The following is a 22,056-nucleotide window of genomic DNA, read 5'->3' on the forward strand; positions in this document are numbered from 1 at the left end:
GAGTTTAAAACAAAGACAGTCCTGCAGAGTGGCCGTGTGTCCTGCAGGGAGCGCTCTAACCAGTCCTCCCTCTCCTCTGCTCAGCTCATACTCACCGTCTCTATTAGTTTGCGGTTCTCGACTAGCTGCCTTTTGTCTTTGATCTCGTTGGATGCCACCCACGTCTTGATCTGGTCTCGAAGACGCTGAGGGACCAGAAGAAGAAGAAGAAGAAGAAGAAGAGGGAGAGAAAGAGAGAGAGAGCGGGGGAGGGAGAAAGAGAGAGAGAGAGAGAGAGAGAGAGAGGTTGGGAGATACATGAGTGAATACGTGCAGAAACTCCTCTTCAGCTGTCATGGATGGTGATCTTGGGAGTCTGCACGAAGCGAACAGGCTTGGCTTGGAGTTTGGTGCTCATGGTAACGCAGAGAGGAAGCACGCGCCGCGTCTGGTTGACCGTGACCATATTTAACACACACACACACACACACACACACACACACACACACACACCACACACACACACACACACACACAGACACACACACACACACACACACACACACACACACCTCTATGTGTGGTCAGGTTAAACACTTTCAAATCAGCAAACATCACTTTCCTTTCTTCCAATTTCAGAGCCCAAATTGAAAAGACGCCGGAGCTCGACGTGTCGTCTCTTGCTGTTTCTGTTGAACTTGCTGATTGGCTGGAAATTAAACCTCATTTGCGCCTGGCGTCTGCACAATTATACAATCACTTGTCCTACTGTTGTTGAATTAAACACAGACCCACTGAGCAGGTTTTAGGATCCGTTGTGTTTGGGATGTTTCTCTGAACCGCATCAGGTTTCAACAATCAAACTCCTGACAGTTACAGGACGCGTGGAAACAAAAATAAAACAATAATGAAGCAAGGCTGATATTTTCATTTACAGATTATGATGATTATTTGTGACGGTGTTTGGTGTACAGTTTACTAAAGCTGCTGCAGCGAAGCATTAAGAGACAGATCGAGAACGAAGACAAGAAGCAGCACATCTGCTCTTGTTACTTCTTTTGTTTGAGAAGCCCTGAGAGGATTTCAGCCTCATCAGCTCTTCAGTGTGACAGCATCACTCGCAGCAGGCTTCAGTTCTGATACCTGAACTGTCTCTCTGTATTTACCTGTAGCTTTTTAATCTCTTTCTTGAGGTCTGCTTCATATTTCTCCTTCTGGTTTGCGTTGGCTGCATTGTGAAGCTGCGGGTGAAACACACAGAGGGTCACACGTGTCAGGTCGACAACAATACAGAGCATGCTCTCGTTTTGGAAAAGAAGTGCTCAAAAAATTCAAACATGATGATTGATAATGCAGTCTGAGAAAAGTTTTACCAGTCTGTCAAACTTGTTTTGTTCATTTTGGGACAACCCAATTAATCTCTGGGTGGAAATGATGTTTTTTGTAGAAGCAAAGTAAAACGAGTAAGTGGGGGGAAAAGAAACACACAAGACAAAATTGATTAGAAAATAAGCATAAAGACAATTGGAGTAATACAAATAGAAACTTGGAGATTTATGGGGGTTAAACAAGCCTCTGGAAAGCCAAATGGACTTGTAGTGAGAAAACTAAATGATATGTAGAAGATGTAATGGAGGAAAAAAGGTCAACTGGAAGCTTTAGCAGCTAAATTCTGATGATTTTCTGCCTTTTTATTAGCAGAACAACTTTCTCTGGTGGTGATGGTTGAGTTTTTTTTCAACTATCACGACTGCAGAAGCTCTATAAATCGAGAATATTCCCAAATTCCAGCTTCCAAAATGAGGACGCTTGCTGGTTTCCTTCCACAGACGGCTGATCCCTGCTGCTCAAATACAATGATGTGATGTTTTGGACAGTGGATCAGACAGAAAATGGGTTCTTTTTAATCAGTTACTGGGATTTCTTACAGTCCTTCTTAAAATCTCCAAAAAATAACACAAAACAATTGTATCTTAATGGCAGCAAAATGAATCATTTGTCACAAACTCAATGATGATCTTTTCTTACCTTTTGCCAAATGTCTTCAAACTGTTCGACTCCTTCCGCTACTTTTTTCAGACATCGATCTATTTCACCTGGAGGAGAAGAGAGGAGCAGAACGACAGAGAGGATTAGAGAAAAGAGGGAACGACACTAATCACGTGGAAATAAACATAAACATGTCAAAAACAAGTAGGGCCGGTTAGAAAGAGCTGATTATCTGCTGATAAAATCTGAACACACCTTTCGAAAAGATAATACTCCGGCAAGTAATTACAGGGCTTTTACAAAGTGTGTTGACATCTTATTAAAACACACATACAGAAAGAAGTTACGTAACACGAGGCACATATCCTCTGCACACATACATTCAGCGCAAACAAAAGTAGAACACGATGGCCTTCGTGAAAGCAGAGTTCATGTTGACGGATGTGTTTGACTCCTTTTAGCGAGGGCTACCTAATAACCTGGAAACATTCCTCATATAAACGCCACGTGAGACCTGAAATGTCGAAACTGCGGCGAGTAAACAGCGGAGAGTCGAACCAGATGAGGGAGCGACAGAAGGAGAGACAGATTCGGCCGTCGTTATCGTCAACCTGTCCCAGATTTATGTTTCCCCTCGTCATGTGACACAGATTAGCTGATCGCTCTTAAATGTAAACAGGAAGGAGCTCATTTGTTGTTGTTTTTTTATTATTTATGACTAGGACCACGTCTGCTAGTATGTGTCCTTGTCATGTCACAGAGTCGATGGTTTCAGTGTGATTTTTTACATCAGACATTCGAGAACATTTTGCATATAATCATCACAACTTGTAAACATCCTGACTTGTGTCTCGTACGTTCTCTGAGCTCATGATCCTGATATTTCTGACAGCACCATGAAGGCAGCGTCATGTTAATTTTGAGATGTTGTGTATGAAAAAGGAAAAAGTGCAAACGAACAGCTGGAGAAGGGAGACAGATGCACTCATGAATTTCAAGCAACTTATTATTTATAAAGAAGAAGTATATTAATGTTTCATGTGTATATTTCCTTGTATTCGTATAGTAGCTATAATTTGAAATGCTAATTACAGATTACAGTCACTTTTAAATATTGTTTATTGTCGGTTAATTGCTAAATCCGATAAGGTACATTTCTAAAATATCAGAACTCTTTCATAGAACAATCTTGGGCTTTTCCAATAATTTGTGGTCGTGTTTACAAAGGTTATTATAGTTGAATAGAAATTAACACTTAAGCTGAGCGTGACATAACATACTCACAAAACTAAGAACTAGACTATAGAAGAAAATGTTACAAATATTTACATTTTAAAAGCTAGAATCAGAGAATTTTGACCTTTTTTATAATTACTGGCATAATAATAATAACGGGTTGTGTTTTTCTTTTGTTTATCTAACTCAGGATATCAGTGCAGTGTCTGAATCAGCCACTGACGTCCATAACTGGTTGGATTACTTTGACTATTTCATTCATCCCCTCTCAGCACACACACCTACTGGTTTTACGTCTGTGTTCCCCAAACAAAGGAAGATATCAGGAGAGGAGACTAAAGAACAGTTTGGTAAAACCTTGACATGGAGGACTGGAGACGCTACAGGAAGCTTCAAGGATATAATGAAGTATTTTCTCCTCACATGACAGTCTGAGATTCTGCAGAACACCAGAGTTTGGCGACACTAGAAACCCCTTTTCAAACTCTTCTTCCTAAAACTGTGCCTATTGTTCTTCATTGATTGTGCAGTTGCTGGAGTGACGAGGAACGACGCAGCTGTCGGTGTCGTCGACAGCAGACTGAGGCTTTGACCGAGTTGTAAGCACAAACTCTAGTTTGACCTTAAACAGCCTTGATGTTAAGATACTGCTGCGGGTGGGTTATTTATAGATGAAAGTCTACCTCCTCTGTAATAATACATTACAATTTGACAGAGCCAAGTCTGTGCTTGTTCTCGATCTCTTCTTCTTCATCATGAAGGTGTTTCAGAGGAGCTGCTGGTCTGTGTGTTTAGTTTTCAATAGGAAAGCACGTGAAGGGATGACTGATGCTGAGAGAGAATCATCAATCCCGTCAAAAAGTGTGTTTTCAGCCTGCGGTGACAAACGTCAGCGGAGAATAACATCACAGCGGAGGACTCAGAGGAAAGCTTGTGTGGTGCAGCAGAGCCTCGAGGCTCCCTGCCCGTACACAAAGGTCTGGGTCGGGTTACACAGCCTGTTGTGCTTTGGATGCATTATCATCAGAGTACTGTGAACATCAGCTTCACTGGTTCGCTCACACTGTTTAAATTAAAAAAAAAAAAAAAAAGCTCTGAGAAGAGAGCAGAAGAGCAGCAGATCCCGACTGTTCTCACTAGAAACAGAGCGAGTGCGTGTGAAGCCTGAAACATGCTCTGGTGTCTGTGAAAGTGTGCCAGCGTCACGAGCAGACTTCTGCGCAGATGTCTGCCAACACACGGACACAATGTCACCCTGCGCTACAGAGAGGCAGCGCCACATTCACCCAACCGACCCAGGAGAGGACAACAAACACAGGACTTCAGATGAAAGACGACGATATCATTAACTCTCAATACGAAGCTGATGCTGTATCATAGGATGTTCTGGGAAGTCAGGGTGTGACTATTGTTATAATAAACATGTTTTTATCAATGCTTGAATAATATTCTCACTTTGTATGACTTTATTATGAAGTAATTACAATTTCTTGTTACGTGTGCTGTGATTTAAATGATGAAAACATGTTTTTTTGTTAAGAAAATGACGTTCAAATGTGTCATAATGTGCCGGTGAACCTGTGACATCAGTGTAAAAACGCCAGTCTACAGCCATATATGGTGCATTTTGTTAGAGGGCTGATATGGTCCAATCCAACTGCTGAGGACATTCCCAAAATGCAACACTGCACAACCCTGGAAATCAGCATATCACAACATTATCTGAGGAAGGCAAAAAGTGGCACAAAGCTCACGTATACTGAACATGTGTGCGCTGAAGCTTCGGGAACCAAAACAAGATTTATTTCCTACTGAAGCCAAAAAGCGCTGACCTGGCAGGTCGACGGCTTACACAACTCCATAAACAAGTTACTTGTGAAACCGTGTGACTTTTGTTTAAAAAGCCCCGGTTCTCTTCTAAACGCACCACGGTAAACTTTTCCACAACACGAGCAGCGGAAGGTGTGATCACACTGAAGCTGTTGTTGAAATGGGTTTCAACCTATTCAGAGAGACGGATGGGTGGAGTGTGTCAGAAAATGCCATGAGGGGATTTTCCATCAAAGCAACATAAATTATACAGCGACTCTGACAGGTTCTTCTGTTATTGTGGCGTCCCTTGTATTCTAATTTGTGATGAACTTCTCCCACCTGGCACCTGATCAGACACAATGAATCCTGCTTATATGGAATCTCACCTTGAAGTTTCCTTTTATCGGCCATGACTTATGACTAGGATGATGTCTTCATGCCTTCTTTCACTGCAAAAAACAAGAGACAAAAACATATTTTTCATTACGCATTCATTTCAAGAATGTCAACAAAAAACATGAACACTGCCGCATGTGTTATTTTTTGCACAGCAACCTTAAGAAACAGAGCTGCAACAACAACAACAACAATCACTTTCATTATGGATTAATCTGACAAAGATTTTCAGAGTGAATTGAGTTGATTAGTGCATTAACATTTTCTCTCAGAGCTCAAACTGACCTGATCTTCAAATGTCTTTTTTGTCCAATCAGCCCAAAATCCAAAGACTCTTCATTTACTGTCATAACGACAAAGAAAAGCAGCAAATTCTCACATTTAAGACGCTCAAATCAGCAAACGTGACGATTAACTGATTATCAGAATAGTTGGCAACTTATTTTCTTTCCATCGACTAATCTATTAACAGGGGTGTAACATCCTGAATAGAAATGTATTGATTCAACTATCAAGCATCCAATGTGACTGATGCAAAGTGAAAACATTAATCTATGTCATCATTGTTAAGATGCACCTTTATATGTGAAACGTCTGTGCAACCGTGTTCTCCTTCCAGATTATTCCAACACTACTAGCCCCATAAAATCATGATTGGCAGCAAAAAAACAAGATGATGACGATGTTTTTTTCTCTCTCAGGAGTAAATAAGTGGTGTGGAAATATTTTTGGATTGGACCCAGCAGGCTGCTCTCACTACGGCAACATCAGCTGCTGTTTCAACAATGATTGGCTGAGAAAGCGAGCGTGCCGTGCAGCCACATGTCTGTTGGTGAGGTCAGTTTAAAATACATTTCTTTAATTTACTGGTTACACTTGTATTTATCTATATTTTGATTTTTATGGCAAAAAGCAGAAAGGCAAGTGGTGGCAGCTTTCTCTGTTAAATGGGCAGATGATTTCTCCTCATATTGATCACAGGCACCTGAACTGAATCCAATCAAATTGTATTGGAAGTATTGCATCCATGTATAGTGATGAAAGTGGCAGCTCGCGATAAATCAACTAATTATTGCAGCTCTTCGATAGGATAGGATATAATGTTAGCATGCACATTAGTCATATCATAAGAAATAAGATGAATAGCACTTGGCGATAAAAGAGAGGAGGGATCAGAGACATACAGGTGCATATGTGGAGGCCACTGTCTTCCTCTGCAGTAAGAAGCTGTCCTGTTTAAATGCCTTTGAACACCACACTGAATCCCTGCAAGATCCACAGGTGAGCTTCACCTTTATCCTCCAAAATGTCCCTTGAGAAAGTAACTGTAACTCAAAGAAACATCCTCCCTCAGATAGTTTTAGTCTCACTTCTCTGTGAAGTGTGCAAACTTTTCCCAAACCCTCCCTGTTCAGTGTAAACGTCAGCTGATGATGTTTTCAACTAACTCAGAGAACAAGATTAAACTTGCTGCGTTTAATGCCCTGTTTCCACCGTGTCAGTGCAACACGCTTCAGCTGGTGTAATAAACTGTGTTCGGATGAATTTCCACTTTTCCCACACGGTCGACTTTTAGGGACTGATGCCAGAACGTGCTGATCACAACTGATGATGTTTACAGTTTGTAAAAGCTTTTTCTGCAATCGAACTCTGGTGTAGTAGCTGGAAATAAAAGCCTCCACTCACACACGGCGTTATCATCATCATCATCATCATCATCATCATCATGGTTTCTTGTCTGTTGCCCGAGTGCCATTAGGAGTCCTTGGTGGTGTTTCAGTAAATATTTAATTTCACTTTTCCAGACAGACTATGACTTCTACTATAAGGACGCCTACCAACAAAAACAACACTTTATCAACAAACATCAAATGGAGTCAGATGGAGTGAATTACACTCATCACCTCTGAACAATGGAGTGTTTTGTTGAGAAACCTGCGGTACATGTACCTCCTAAACACCGTAACAGACCAACAGGAGAACAATGTTCCACCGTCACACCACCAAAACTGCTCAGGAACGGCCCGAAGAACGAGACAAAGAGCTCAAGATGTCGACGCGGCCTCCAAAGTCACCAGATCCCGATCCGATCAAACATCTGGGGAAAAATCCTCCAGAACATCACACATGATCTGATCGGTGATCTGATTTAAACAGATGAGTTAATCAGGGTATGACTCACAATATGACGCAACAAAATTCAACCATTACAATTTCTTTTATATGATAATAATATCATGTCTTACTGTTATCATGGTTTGAATTTAACCTAAACCAGAGTGTGAGATCCTACCTGAGAGCGCACACTCGGTTACCAGTTTATTTGGTACACTGTGATAAATCAAGCATGGCCTAATAGAACAGCCCTGTGTGGTTTGTGGTGCTGTTGAAATGTAGTGTTCAATAAACACCTCGCTAAAACTTTAATGAAAATAATCTAAGTCTTCTTAAATTGGGATTTACTGCAGAGTTGTACCTGAAACTTGTAACTGGATGTATATGCTGACACGTCAGTGATAAGCTCATTTTAGCCAATGTGTTCACTTAAGATAAATTAATTGAGTTTAGGCTTTAGACTTTTGACATTTCCCTCAAATGTCCCTGCCAGAAAAAAAAAAAAAAAAACAGCTTTTGGACTTCACACAAACTCAAACTGCACCGAATAACCGATCAGCTGTCAATTATTAACTTAAATGCAGACTATTTTAAATAATCTGTACTCTGTTTTGAGCATTGTTGTACAAGAAAATGTCCTAGTGACAGTCAACTCTTTGGGTTTGGGATAAAACAAGACATTTGAGGATTTGGGACTGAAAAATGAAAATAAATGTTCGTTGCACTTCAGTTTTTTGTGATTTAAACGTGATTATTTAGTGTTTATCTGATGTTTTTTCATACTTAACATAAAATAATGTTAACTACACATTTTAACAGGAGAATGGAGAAATAAACTTGAACTACGACAATTATTTACATCAGTCTGGCTGACGCAAAAAGATCGATTGATTGATTAATTGGTTGATTCATCAAAGCAGACCTGCATGTTCTGGTATTGTAACTGCATGGATTTGTTCACTGCCACGACTTTAACGGACAAAACCATGTTTAAATTAGCATTAGCATTACTTTTTTCCAGACAGGAGCACACATCTGGACTGAGGCCCGGTTGTCCTGCTAACACACATTTACCCGGACCACATGAGTTTGGACCGACTGCAGACACTTTTACTGTCTTTCTCGGGCATTTTAAAGTCGAATGTGAACGCTGGACCGGTCGTGGGACGAGTTAAACCGAACAGCCGAGCGCTGTTTTCGGACCGAGGCTCAAACATTTGTTAGCCCGGGATGTTTATAAACAATGCGGGCATCATTAGTGGCAGCAGCAGCCCGTGGGCACCAACATCCGAGCACAGACACTTCCACACAAACTCCGCGGTCAAGTTACACACCGGGGCTCTGCAGAGGAAGTTAAACTTCACGGTTTTAAGCTAACACACGGACTACAAGTTGGTCTGTTGTCAGTGTGGAGAGCTGCAGCTTCCCACCGGCTGCGCTATTTGATGTGGGAGACACAATTTGGAAAGGGGAGAGAGGCAGAGAGAGAGAAAGGAGGGGGGAGCACACAAATGCATCACCTCTGGGTCTACACAAAATTCACCTGGATTTTTCCGAGTCACGATTCCTTTCCTCTGTCGCCACGGTCCGGTGGATCTGCAACGTTCAGTATAACGGCTATTTTTCTTTAAAAAAATGTCAATTCTTCTCGCTAAACAATCACCCCGCACATCCAAGATGGCTACCAGGAACACCTCCTCCTCCGATGCCCTGCTGGACGGGAGTCCCGCCCACCTCGCTTGTGATAGGTCCCGCGCGGCTGCTCGCGGACTTTGATTCGCTGAAGCCCGCTGTCTGTCAAAACACGCTAGTTTTACTACTTCCGGGATAACTGCCGCTGGGATTGGACTGTTAAGAAAGGTCAAAGGGCAAACTGAGTTTTGTTTTACGCCCCCCTCCTCTACAACCCTCCCCCTCTCCTTCTCTTTGTCGCAGGGTGTTCTGGGAAATTGAGTTCACATCTGTTATATCGTAGCAGCTAAATATCTGCGATGATTATTAATCTAAAAATACGTATTTAAGGAGATTTTTTACATATTTAAACCGGAAATCATGAAATCTGAGGGTGCAAAGTTATTATTTTTTATTTTAATATCATTATTTGGTCTGATGATCAGTGAAGCAAATGTAAAAGGTTAGTATATTTTCATTTTAACAAGAATCCTTCATGATTTATTATTATTCAACCTTATTTAAGCACCGTGTGTATTTAATGTGTTGTTTAAATGTTATTATCTCTTTTTATTTGAATATTATGTGTTTTAGTATGAAAATAAACCAGAATTTCTTAAATCTGTAGTGAATGAATGCATGAGAAGCTTCCTGTGACCTTTGACTTTGCCTATAAAAACACATTGTCAGCAACACTGTGATTCATCCTGCTGTCATAAATCCCCCGTTGAGACATAATCGACTCATTTTAGAAAATTAGTCTCATACTTCTGAATTGCCTGTTGTAGTTTTGAACCTGCACTCACTGACCCTCATTATGATGACCTGTGTGCTCCGGCTGTCAGGTGGATGTTATTGTGATTGATGAAAACAGAGTTATTGATCAGACTTTAAAGGTTTCACTGTGCTGACAGCTGCTCTACTGACCCACCTTCACCTCCAGCTGGTGCTCACCGTGCTGCTCAGAATTAAACACTTCATTACCTTCATTCATCAAGCAGGATATTTTCATTTTCTTACGAGTAGTAGTAGTAATTGTCTGTATTATGGTCATAGTGTCAAAGTGTTGATCCACGATGTGCAGAAAAAGAATATGTTTATCTTTTGTTTATGTTTTGTGTGTTTTTCATTGAGATTCCAGTTCTAAATGTGTAAAAAACACTTTTACAAACGAACTAAACAACATGAGAAAAAGAAAAGAAAAAAACAACAATAATAGAAATGGACAAATACATCAGAAAGTACTATGTTACACATACTTGAATACCTGCCTATCAAACATATGAAGATATAGAATTATTGTGTAGTTTCATGTCATACATACAGACCTCTGAATGTGAAATATTTGATTTATTTCAAGGGATTAATATCTGAGCTTGGTTTGATGGAACCATCAGTCATGCAGACATGAATTATCTGCTTGTAATTAAGTTTCATGTTGATTTTTCCGTGTCATTGTTTGTGTTTTGTGTTGCTTTTAATGTATTTTGTCGTTTGGGTTTGTGTTTTTCTATAAAGGCACATTTAGGGACAAACACTGTAACTTACCAAGCTGATAAAGTCTCTCTGGTATGTTGACTTGATATTTGCTTTTTAACTGTCAAGACAGAAAAAAACAATAAATAACATATACAAGTATGATTTAGCCTCCTCATAACTGTCGAAGAGCTGCAATGAAGCCAGATCTGTTTTGGGGTCCGAGGTCATAATCAATCAATCAGAATCAGGTTGTATTTATTCATCATGTCAGCTATGATCTCACTTTATTACAGCAGGTTATCACAACATTTGCACTACTCGTTTATTCCACTGGAGGTCGCTGTAGTCTGCAAGCTGCCACTGACTGCATGATAAAGACTCAGAATTCATCAGTGCAAATATTGAAAATAAGATCTTTCAACACCATCTCTCAGTCACATTTCTTTCTTCACATTCTGATCTTAGTTGATAATTTATTTTACTTTAAGCATCTCAATGACTGTAAAGAAAAAGACAAAAACAACCATATTTTTTAATCAAGTTTTTTACTTTGTTGCATGAAGTGACATTTCAACACCACAGTATAATACAGAGTATAACTTAGGAACGAGATATATGATGAAACAAATCCTCTTTTTCAATAATACATATTTTACAGAATAATTAACCACAAAATACTGAATCAAAAATAAATATTTCTCTCTCTTTTTCACAAAAAACAAAAAGGTAACAATCACCTGAGGTCTGTAAATATTTAAAAAATAAACATATTCTGCACAAAAAATTAATTTCCTTCTCGACTTCTTCGATGTCAGTAAGCGCTGAAATGTAAACTTGTGTTCAAGGACATAATAAGTCACAGTATTCTGAATCTTCCAGTTAATGTGCAACAGAAGTTCCCTCCTGAGGTAAAACTAAACGGTGACTTCAACTACACAAACAAAAAATCCTGCCAACCATTTACAGCTGCACAATGAAAGTAAACAAAACACATCACAGATATTTAAATAAATCAAGCAGCTTGTTGGCAAAAATCCCTTTTAAATTAATCTAATCTCCTCATTCTTTCTTTTCTTACATCTGCTGCAAGTAAAAATTGAAAAGTGCAAAAATGGAAATAATAATCTTCAGTGTTTAGTGTCTAAACCAGCCTGTGGTTCAGTTTCTGAACCGGTAGGAGATCGGCAGCAGCTTGTGAGTCTTCTTCATGGTCTGGACTTTGGCGTGCGTCGGGTCGTCCATGGTCTTGTAGCAGCGCCGGGCGTAATCCAGAAGCTTCTCCTTCGATGCCTCGAACTCGCCGACCTCCGCTACCTGCAGGTGAGGTATGAGGTGCACATCATATATAAGACACATACAGAGAATCTGCTGGCTCTGTAATGAAAACTACATCTAAACAAAGTGTGATTTGTTGTTTTACGAGCAGCACAAAGAGTTCAGACCTTCTCCGGAGCCACCAGCAGCAGCTCGGCGATGGGCGAGGTGGAGGCCATGGTGTTGCGGTCGACTCCGTGGATCTGGAAGGCTCGGGACATGCTCCTCACCCGCTGGTAGGTGGTCAGGATCTTCTTATAACGGATCAGAACCCCGTCTGGGTCTTTAACTGGAACAAAGAGAGTGGAGGGAAAACTGAATATGAGAAAAAAAAAAACTGAAGCACAGACGGAAAACGACTGTTTTTGAGTGTTTCAGCCAAATGTACAGTTTTGTGATGATGATGAGTTCTCTATCAGACGTACGCAGGTTGAAACAACGAGCCCGGTCACATTTAGCATCAACATGTCTTCTGAGTGATGCACTGAGGACGCATTTGAGATCCGATCACTCAGACCAGGCTGTCTGTCTCCCCTTTAAACTAGTAACAGCAACATCACCTGATTTGTAAGAGTTGCTGTGTGAAGAGAAGCTCAACAAGCTTTGTGAATCGGCTTCAGTGAATTCTGAATCACTGGTGCCTTCTTCTTAATTCGGCGTCAAACACAAATCCTGCAGATGTTTTCTATCCTTGTAGAAAGTGTCAGTAAAGTCCCGTCTGTTCTTTCTTGTTTAAAATCCTCCCAGCAGCTGTTTGAACTCACTGCTTCAGTTAATTTCAGCATTTACACTAGAATATAATGTTCTCTACAACATATTCTTAACTAGTGGAGCCTTCTTGTTAACTAGTTGTACATGAAGATATTTCTGTCTTGGTGTAAAAACCCTTGAACAGTTTGTTCCAGTGACTCGTGTTGATTTGCACATTGGTTTTCTGGCCCTGACCTCTCTGTCTCTCCCTCCCGTGGGTGATCCTGAAGATCCTCCTCATCTTCATCCTGGGCTCTCCGCTGGCTCGCCCTCTGCCCTTCTTCTTTGATCCCTTCTCCACTGACGAGTCCTCATCTTCCTCCTCCTCCTCTTCCTCTTCCTCCTCCACATACTCGTCCTCGGTGTAGTATTTATCCTCCTCCAGATGAAACTCCTGCTTGACTGTACCAGCCAAGAGTTGAAGTTAAAACAACAACAGAATCTTATATCAGTGCAGAGAAGTTAAATATCCTAACATAATATTATTCTGCCTCACACATTATTTGTGTTACAGATATCTTCTCACCAGGGACGGCGGTGCCGCGGCGGCTCCGTGGTCCTGGTCCCTGCAGACGTTTGAGGGTCATTCCAGACCTGGTGGTCATGGGGGAGGGAGGAGTGGGCAGGCTGGCCGGCTGGACCTTCACACCTCGCTGGGAGTCTGCACACCACTCTGTCGCTGTGAGGACAGAAGTATAATAACAACACTGCTGCTGCTGCTGTGAGCTCACAGGACATTCATGCATCACCTCATCGCTGTTTTAACACAAAGACACAGTATTTAAAATAAAGGTGGTGGTTATCATACCGCCTCCGTCCACAGGGGGCGCCAGAACCAACCTCAAAATCAAAGCTCCTCTCAACTGCTTTAATTCAATTTGTAAGATAAAAACTCTGAATTTCTTCTGTTTAAAGTGAAATTCTCGCCAAAAAGCAACCGAGGCTTTATTTGTGATTGAATATGAGTCAAACCTTTGTGTAAAAGCATAACTACGACGATAGAGGCAGTCTTAAGATTTACCATAGTTTCGTTTTCGGGCAAGCTAATTTTCAATGGGAGTGCTACGGGCACTCTTTTGCTATTTTTTAACACTAAGAAGACTCGACACAACATGAAACGTCGCCGTCATGGCAGACAAAAAGTGTCAATCCCCGAGTGCGACCTGACAGGTAGGAGGTCCACTATTACTCTCCTGCCTGGTAGGTCGCCCCTGCACTCCACTGAAATGTAGCTTGTCCGAAAATGAAACTACGGTAAATCTTAAAAGTGCCTCTTTCGTTGTAATTATGCTTTTACACAAAGGTTTGACTCGCATACATTCACGAAAAAAAAGCCTAGGTTGCATTTTGGTGAGAGTTTCACTTTAATAAAAGATTGTAATACTTTCTTCACCACTGGATCGTCTCATTGTCATCTTCTGTGCTTACATCATCTTCTATGTACAGTATATTTTATATTTCCCCACATAAATTAGTTAAATTTCCTCCTCACATCTATTATTGCTCTGTTGCTGATATTAATCCAGTATTATAACAATAAATCTTTGTATGATGCCTCATGTCGCTTTGGACAAATCCATATAAAATCATACAAATCATGTAAATAAAGACTTTGTTCTACGTGTTGAACCGTATGTTGTTTTTATGTCCTTGTGATTTAACGAACAGATTTGACGGACGTGTTTCCCGACGTCTCACCTTCCGGACTCCTCATGCTGACGATGAAGCGGTCCAGCTGACAGCGCAGGAAGTTGCGTTCCTCCTCCAGCTCCTCGATGCTCTTCTGCAGCCAGGCGTTCTTCTCCAGAGCGACGTACAGGTGAGCTCGCAGGTTGGACACCAGGATGAAGGGGCTGTACTGAGGGTGAGGAGGCTCCTGCACCACAGACTCTGCAGGGGGAGGAAACACAGGAGAGGAGAGACGGGACATCGTGGGTCGATAACTTGTGGACGAGACGAAGGAGCAAAAGTGTTAAAAGTACCCAAAAGTCAAGATCTCATGTAAAAATATTACTTTGGTAATTATCAAAGTTACTTAGTAGTATCTGATATAAATTGTACTTAAGCAACAAAAGTTATTTTCTTGCAATGAAGATACTAAAATATAAAAAGTGGAAGTACAAGTGAATTTAAGATGATTATCAGATCTAATATTCAGCATTTTTTCTGATAATTTGAATAGGAAATGTTCAATTAAATTAAAGGTGCTCTGAAACAAAAAAAATGGCTCCAATGTAGAATGTAATCTGGAAAGAAACTAGTTAATAAAGTTATTAAATAGATGCAGTGGAGTAAGACGTGACTATCTGCTGCCAAAATGTCCAAAATGTTTTAAAAAATAGCAGAAAATGGAGACACACAAGTGAACGTACAAAAGTAAATCTATTACTGAATGAATGTGGAGGAGAAAATTAAACATGACAAAAACAAAAACAGAAGAATGAATGTTTTTGAGCTGACTGTGCCGTCTGAGTACTTTGATTATGTGAATATCAATCACAGCAAAGAGAATTAAAATACAATCAGTGTAAAGAACATGTGGTCTCTTGTGCTGAACTACATAATAAAGCAGCAGTCGTCGCGTGTCGTAGATGTGGCGTACCGTCCATCATCTGCTGGCCCTGGTTCAGATGATATGCAGGAGGTCTCTCGATACTCTCCTCCAGAGGAAAAGACACCTCGTAGGCATCCAGATACAAACCACCTCCTGCTCCTCCTCCTGCTGCTGATGAGGAGGATGAAGACTGAGGCATGTAGTGCTCTGACAATCACATAAGAACAAGTGAAGATTATCATTAAGTCATCTAGTGATTCTTTAACTTATCATTGTGAAACACACACAGACAGCAGAGTGGTTCCCTTTAATGTGGATCACCTTCATGCTATTCGGTCGACCACCTTACGGGACTTTTACCAGAAATATGAAATTAATTTTGGCACAAAGGAAGCTCGTCTCACACAGGAAGAGCAGGGAGGAGGCAAAGAAGGCGAAGAAGGAGAGTGATAGAAACTGTAGTAAAACAAGAGTAAATGGACGTCTGTTCCCTCGTTGATGCTAATACAACGTTTTTTACATTAAGAAAGAAATATCTCCATGCAGAACGTTTGCAGAGTTAACAAGTCGGCCCGACCAGCTGAAACAGTGTGTTCAAACTGCTGCTGGGAGGTACGACACACTTTAGAAACTGAAGCCAACAGGATGCTATTTAAAGAAGTACAAACCTGCAACATGTGTTGTATTTAATGCCGAATTTACAAGAAGGTCCAAATAGTTAAGAATATGTTGTAGACAATGTTTTACAAAGTTTATTAACTGACTTCTAATGCAACAAGACTAAAAAATGAGTGGTTTCTTAAGGGAGTCTGGGGACTTTTTCCACGGATGCAATAGAAGTATAATTTATTAGTTACAGTTTACTGTCATTGTAAGTGTAGACATGTTTGCCGTCAACATGTTATATCCTTTAACAAACTGAGTGAAAATGGTGAAATCAGTTGAGACTGTGTGTTCAAACTGCTGCTGGGAGTTACGACACACTTTAGAAACAGACGCACACAGGATGCATTTTAAACAAGTAAGAACATGCAGCATGTGTTGTATTTAATGCCGAATTTACAAGAAGGTCCAAATAGTTAAGAATATGTTGAAAACAGCTTTTTATAAAGCTTATTAACTGTTTTCTAACGCGACAAGTCACAAAAATTAGTGTTTTCTTAAGGGAGTCTGGTGACTTTTTCCACAGATGCAAAAGACGTATGATTTATTAGTTACAGTTTACTGTCATTGTAAGTGTAGACATGTTTGCCGTCAATATGTTATATCCTTTAACAAACTGAGTGTAAATGGTGAAATCAGTTGAGACTGTGTGTTCAAACTGCTGCTGGGAGTTACGACACACTTTAGAAACAGACGCACACAGGATGCATTTTAAACAAGTAAGAACATGCAACATGTGTTGTATTTAATGCTGAATTTACAAGAAGGTCCAAATAGTTAAGAATGTGTTGAAAACAGCTTTTTATAAAGCTTATTAACTGTTTTCTAACGCGACAAGTCACAAAAATTAGTGTTTTCTTAAGGGAGTCTGGTGACTTTCTCCACAAAATGACAAAAAAGTAGCTTATTAGTTTAATTTAGACGTGTTTGCCTTAAATGAGGAGTTTTTGACATACACTTTGAACATGTGCATGAACATTTAATGAAATTCAAAATAAATTATTCACAAAAAAGGAAGTTAGATATGTAACAGGATAAGCAATGAAGAGAAACACTAAAATATCTGTGGCTAATTCCGAGCAGTGCGAGTGATTTGAAGATGTCGATGAAGTTATGATGAGCTGAAAGAGTAATTGTGAATCAGAATGAAAATTAAATGATATGAAACAGAGAAAGTTGAGCATCTTTTCTTGATGAATCATTGATTTCAACAAGATTTATATCCGTTGAATGACGTCATGTTGCAGCACAAGTAGTAGCTGCTCATCCAATTAACATATTAAAAACTTTAAGTGGGCTTTTTGTGCTTATAAATAATTAATTATAAACAAACTACATGGAAAATAGAGCATCAGTAAAACAGTCATAACATACACAACTGGACGAACATCAGAATCGATACTTTAATCAATAATAATCACTTTTAAGAGGTTTTTAGAAGCAGGAAGTGATTTTTCGGATCTCTTATTATCATGAGCACAACAAACTACACACACACACACACACACACACACACACACACACAGTTTAAACTATAAACACTGATCACACTCATTGATTGCTGCATTGAAAGTCCTGTACACGCTGCAGCAGACCGACTCTGGAGCTGCAGACGCCGTTTAAACGTCGCTGTTACCTGGCGGGCTGCTGTCTCTGCTGCCAGGTGGGTTCATGTCTGTCCGACTCCGTCAGCGTCTCACGTGAAACTCGTTATTATTCGTCTGCAGGTTCTGCTGGTTCTGCTGGGTTCGGTTATACTTCTGTAATACAGCGTGAAACGAGCCTCAGCTGCTGCCTCCCGGCCCGGAAACAGCACTCGCAGCCGCAATTACCTGATTATAAGAGCTCCAACAGGTGTACCCGCGCGCACGTTCATGTTTCTTCTTCGTCGCGTTTTTTTAGGAAGGGTGGATTGTGACGCAAATGTTAAAGTGCATGGCGCCGCCTGGTGGACCGGAGGACGGGATGAGCTTTATCTGGCAATAAACAAATAAGAAACACATTGAAATTATGCAAAATAATGAGTTTTGAAAAAATAGCTCTACTATTATTTTCCTATTTTCTCTTCCTATTTTTTGTTTGTTTGTTTTGTTTGTTTTGTTCACTCTGGAAATTTTGTAACTGTAAATTTGAATTTTGTAAATAAAAAAAAAATAATTCAATCCAGTTCTATATTTTTCAGAAAAAAACACACCTTAAATAAATAAATTAATTAATTAATAACCTTTGTCGCCTTGATCTTTTTCCTTTGTTTTTTTTAATGATAATTTTGTACTGTATTTTTAAATTTTGAAACTGTGAACTGGAATTAAAAAATAATAATAATTAAAAAAGTATTTCTATATTTTTTTACATTAGTTTTATATTTTCCAAAAAAATAATAATTAAGGAAAAACAAAGAAAAAGATAAAGATGTCATTTCATTTATTTCCCTATTTTCTTTTTTCATATACATTTTTTAAAATTTGTTGTCTTTTTCGATGTTTTATGTCTTATTTTATGTGTGAAGAAGTAAAATGTAAGTAAATGTAAATGAGAAAATGAGGGAAAACGCCAAGGTGCGTTGGTCGGTTCGCACATGCGCACAACGATGATGCTCGTAAACCGACAAAAACTAATTTTTTTTCTGCTTCAGCATCTTGTTTCGGACACATGTCTGACCTCAGACGCCTCAGACAGACATGTGTCCATCAGAGAAGGTTGGAGGAAGAGGAACTGGTCCAAACTCTGACCGGAAACGTGTCACCTGAGGAGGGTGTGCAGGTGAGCAGGTAGACAAGAACGCGGAAGTAGAGGAACGTCCACCGGAGAAGCTCGAGGAAGAAGTTCACACCGAGATTTAATACACCTGGACGAGCAACAGAAACAAGTGAGTCACATTAAAACGTCTGTCGGTGTGACGTTAAGCGTTTGTTTGTTTACATCCTGTCTCACCTGGTCAAATCTGCAGCGACTCTTAATGAAGGTGAGCGTTCAGAACGAGCTGCACATCAACCGTGTGACACAGGAAACCTGCTTTTACATCAACTACAGGAACATAATCATATATTATATTAATTAAAAGCAGCATGGATTTCTCTCCGTTGCGCACTTTTAGTCCATTTTGCAGATCATCCTCCTTTTGTTGTTCTCTCTAATTAATTATCTTGATATTTTCCTTCCTGCTGTCATCATCAGCTGCACTTTATTCACCTGTTTTCAGAGTAAAAGGAAACTAAACTGATCATTTTCTGGAATAAACTGTCACTTCATAGTATAATCTCAGATATCATTTTTATTGTAGATATTTGGTAAATTCTGTTTTTTTTAATGTTTATTTTCTTCTAGCAGTGTATCTCTTAAAGCAACATTATGTAGAAATTGCCATTTTGACAAGACTTTGTTTGGTAGTTAATGTGGAGAAACGCAGAAGTAGAAGAAGAAGTAAGAGGAATTAAAATGTCATTTAGTTTTGTGTTAAACAACAGACGTCACCGAGGACGTTGTATTAAGTCTTGACGCAGTGTTGGAGGTTTTAAAGCCAAAAAAGCTCACAGGTCAGAAAAAACCTGGAGTTCCATGTTGTGCGGTCAGCTAACTTCCAGTTTGGCTCCAAGCAAATATGATGGGGATAAAGTAATTTAATTGTGCGACTCTTCTAGACTTTTCCAAATCTTATTGGACCGTTTTACAGCTTCTTCTTTCACAAATGTAAGATTCTTGGTAGAAGTCTTTCACCTGTTCTTGTAATTTAACGGTTTTGGTCACTGGCGCTCTTCATGACGCCTTAAACGTCAACAGCACCAACATGGCCGCCAACTCGGCACAGAAAAGGTGCAAAAAAAAGATGACAATAAATCAGCTCATATTGACAGTTTATGTGAAAGGAGAGTTGGTCACTTACACGTCTGTTGGACATGTTTTCTGTCTTTTTCTGAAATTTGAAAAAGTATGGAACCAAAAACATTCTCCCAGCTCACCTCCAGACATTCCTTCCAAAATAAAAACACACTATTGAAGCCCAAAGCTGGATGTCGTGTGTTTCGTGTGTTCAGGCATCATCAATCGTCTCTTCCTCCCTGTTCTCCCAGTTGGACGATGGCGCTGTGTGACGGCCTCTCCCACTGTAAACTGGCTCTGGCCTTTGCTGTCATGATGGATCTGCTGGGAGGATCTGCGCTGCTGGTGGGAGTGTTCGCCCCGCTGGAGATCAGAGGACGGGACTTCGGAGACTTGCTGGTCTACACGGGTATGAAACAACCGCCTCAGCCTCAACTTGTGATCATGATGAGATGAAGTAAACACGAAGAGTCACAACAATAAAGTAGAAAACAGAAGGCGGATGACATAGAAAGGAAGATCACATTTTTTTATCTGTAGAGATTGAAGATATCATATATGGATCAACCTGTATGTCGCTTCAGGGACGATACGATGCCGATTATTAGAAATCAATGAGACTGAAAACTGATATTTGGAGCCGATAGTCATTTGTAGTAAAAATGAGAATCATTGATGAAGCTCTTTACTTGAGTATTTCTGTTATTTCTCCTCTCTACAACATTTATTTAACACATTTAGTTATTTTGCATGTTGTTTTTTTCATCGAGCCAAAGTAGCACCTATTTAAATACGTTTATTAGTTTTATTATATTGTTATAACAAGAGAAGTTTCTTATTATATGATTAATTTGTACGTCGAAATAACGTGAATGTATCTTGTTGTAATTTGAAAAGTATCTTGATATAACAACAACATTTTGGTGTTCTAATGTGACGGTAATCCAAAGTAACTGTCTTAGTAATCTGACAAAATAAACACGGATAAATGTTGAATATCGTATCAAAGTCAAATGAGAACATTATGTGTTTAATATTTTTCTTTTCTAGGTTTTATTCCCAATTGACTAAGTGTTGCACGATTGCTTCATGACACGGCTTTTGTTATTTTGTTTTATTTATTATCATTATTATATTTACAGGATGATTTCGACATGCAAAGTAAATCCAGGTGTAATAAATACTGCCACATGTTTAGGCAATCATTACGATAGATGATTTATCAAGTTTGGATATTTTGTGATCTCCTCAAAAAGCAGACTTAAAGACGACAGTACAGCTCTTTTGATATTGTTACACTGTTGTTGGGATGAGTGTTGGTGCTTTTAATCACCAGTAATGTGGATGTAAAGAATGAGAGGATAAAGACAAGTATGAGGACAAGAAGAACACTTACTTTACTGTAAAACAGGAAAAGACAAACACTCATGACATCACAGGTAAAGACAGATGAGGAAACATGACAGGATCACAGATAAAAACATCAGAAATAGTAGTATTAGTTAAGTACTGACGGCTGTCGTCCCTGCAGGCGCTCTGTTCGTGCTCATGTCTCTGGCCGGCTGGGTGTTGTGGTACAGCGGAAACATCGATGGCCTCACGTCCAAGAAGGAGCTCGGACACATCGGCAGCGCCGTCGACCGCCTCGCTCGCAACCTCAGCCGCAAGATCCGCACGTACAGGAGCCAGTTCTGAGCTCTCAGGAGGACGTCTGACTCTTCAGTTTAAAAGTCTGGTTACGCTGTTAGTCAGTATTAATATGAGACTGAACTGACCTCTTTACTTTGTACTGCTGATGCACACTGAACAGTGTTAGACGAAACATTTCAGTTACACATGTTCACCTCTATAACAGTGTTTACTGTCGGATTACAGAGCTCGTTAACACTTATTTTAAAAAGAAAGTAACTCCCACAGCAGCTTTAAAGGCCTGATGTTCTGTTACAGTCATTCTGATGTTTATTGTGATCAGTATGTTTTATTTTTGTCATGTTTTAATATGTAACTATCTTTCAGTGAACAGTGGTCTCATGCTGGATTTCAATAAAAGCCTTTTTATACGTTATAAAAGTGGATTTTCTCTTCACAACTAAGTGCACCGTCCTTTACAGGAACGTTCACGGCCATATTCTTCTGGGATGGGGGTAAAAAAAATGCCCCCTGGTCATGAAAGGATTTGTTGAAGACCTCCGATAAAATTCTCATCTTGGGAATGTGCTCAAGACAAAGAACTTAAAGCGAAACTCTCGCCAAAAAGCAACCAAGGCTTTATTTGGGAT

General features: G+C 39.8%; 3 protein-coding genes across 19 annotated transcripts in view; 1 reads left to right on the forward strand and 2 right to left on the reverse strand.

Moving 5' to 3' along the window:
* Window positions 1-9,235, reverse strand: part of LOC115578892 (CCR4-NOT transcription complex subunit 3-like) — a 30,977-nt gene extending 21,742 nt beyond the window's left edge. For 10 of the 15 annotated variants that reach the window (XM_030412204.1, XM_030412214.1, XM_030412211.1 and 7 more), the window contains exons 1-6: window positions 9,071-9,235; window positions 5,403-5,465; window positions 2,008-2,075; window positions 1,353-1,400; window positions 1,146-1,220; window positions 96-185 (exon numbers count right to left, since the gene is read on the reverse strand). In XM_030412204.1, the coding sequence (XP_030268064.1) occupies window positions 96-185; window positions 1,146-1,220; window positions 1,353-1,400; window positions 2,008-2,075; window positions 5,403-5,427 (306 nt within the window). In that variant the 5' untranslated portion in view covers window positions 5,428-5,465; window positions 9,071-9,235. Of the gene's footprint in view, window positions 1-95; window positions 186-1,145; window positions 1,221-1,352; window positions 1,401-2,007; window positions 2,076-5,402; window positions 5,466-5,697; window positions 5,756-9,070 lie in introns of all 15 variants that reach the window. The other 5 variants (XM_030412215.1, XM_030412213.1, XM_030412209.1 and 2 more) reach the window with 3 other exon arrangements.
* A 1,970-nt stretch (window positions 9,236-11,205) lies between these two features.
* LOC115578384 (coiled-coil domain-containing protein 106-like) lies at window positions 11,206-17,829 on the reverse strand. The gene is made up of 7 exons (XM_030411330.1): window positions 17,595-17,829; window positions 15,344-15,502; window positions 14,440-14,631; window positions 13,268-13,420; window positions 12,937-13,143; window positions 12,120-12,280; window positions 11,206-11,991 (listed from the first exon to the last, which is right to left on the reverse strand). The coding sequence occupies exons 1-7, from the start codon at window positions 17,629-17,631 to the stop codon at window positions 11,836-11,838; spliced, it is 1,065 nt and encodes a 354-aa protein (XP_030267190.1). The 5' UTR covers window positions 17,632-17,829; the 3' UTR covers window positions 11,206-11,835.
* Window positions 17,830-18,638: 809 nt separating this feature from the next.
* On the forward strand, window positions 18,639-21,852 carry tmem238a (transmembrane protein 238a). 3 transcript variants are annotated; one of them, XM_030411332.1, is made up of 3 exons: window positions 18,639-18,827; window positions 19,993-20,186; window positions 21,309-21,664. In XM_030411332.1, exons 2-3 carry the CDS (start codon window positions 20,036-20,038, stop codon window positions 21,470-21,472), a joined length of 315 nt encoding a protein of 104 aa, XP_030267192.1. In that variant the 5' UTR covers window positions 18,639-18,827; window positions 19,993-20,035; the 3' UTR covers window positions 21,473-21,664. The 3 variants fall into 3 exon arrangements, with proteins under 3 accessions (XP_030267192.1, XP_030267191.1, XP_030267193.1); XM_030411331.1 differs by having other exon boundaries at window positions 18,640-18,923; window positions 20,029-20,186; XM_030411333.1 differs by having other exon boundaries at window positions 18,736-18,827; window positions 20,029-20,186; window positions 21,309-21,852.
* Window positions 21,853-22,056: the final 204 nt, after the last annotated feature.

This window comes from Sparus aurata, chromosome 3 (genome assembly GCF_900880675.1).
Source record: "Sparus aurata chromosome 3, fSpaAur1.1, whole genome shotgun sequence".
Lineage (NCBI taxonomy): Eukaryota > Metazoa > Chordata > Actinopteri > Spariformes > Sparidae > Sparus > Sparus aurata.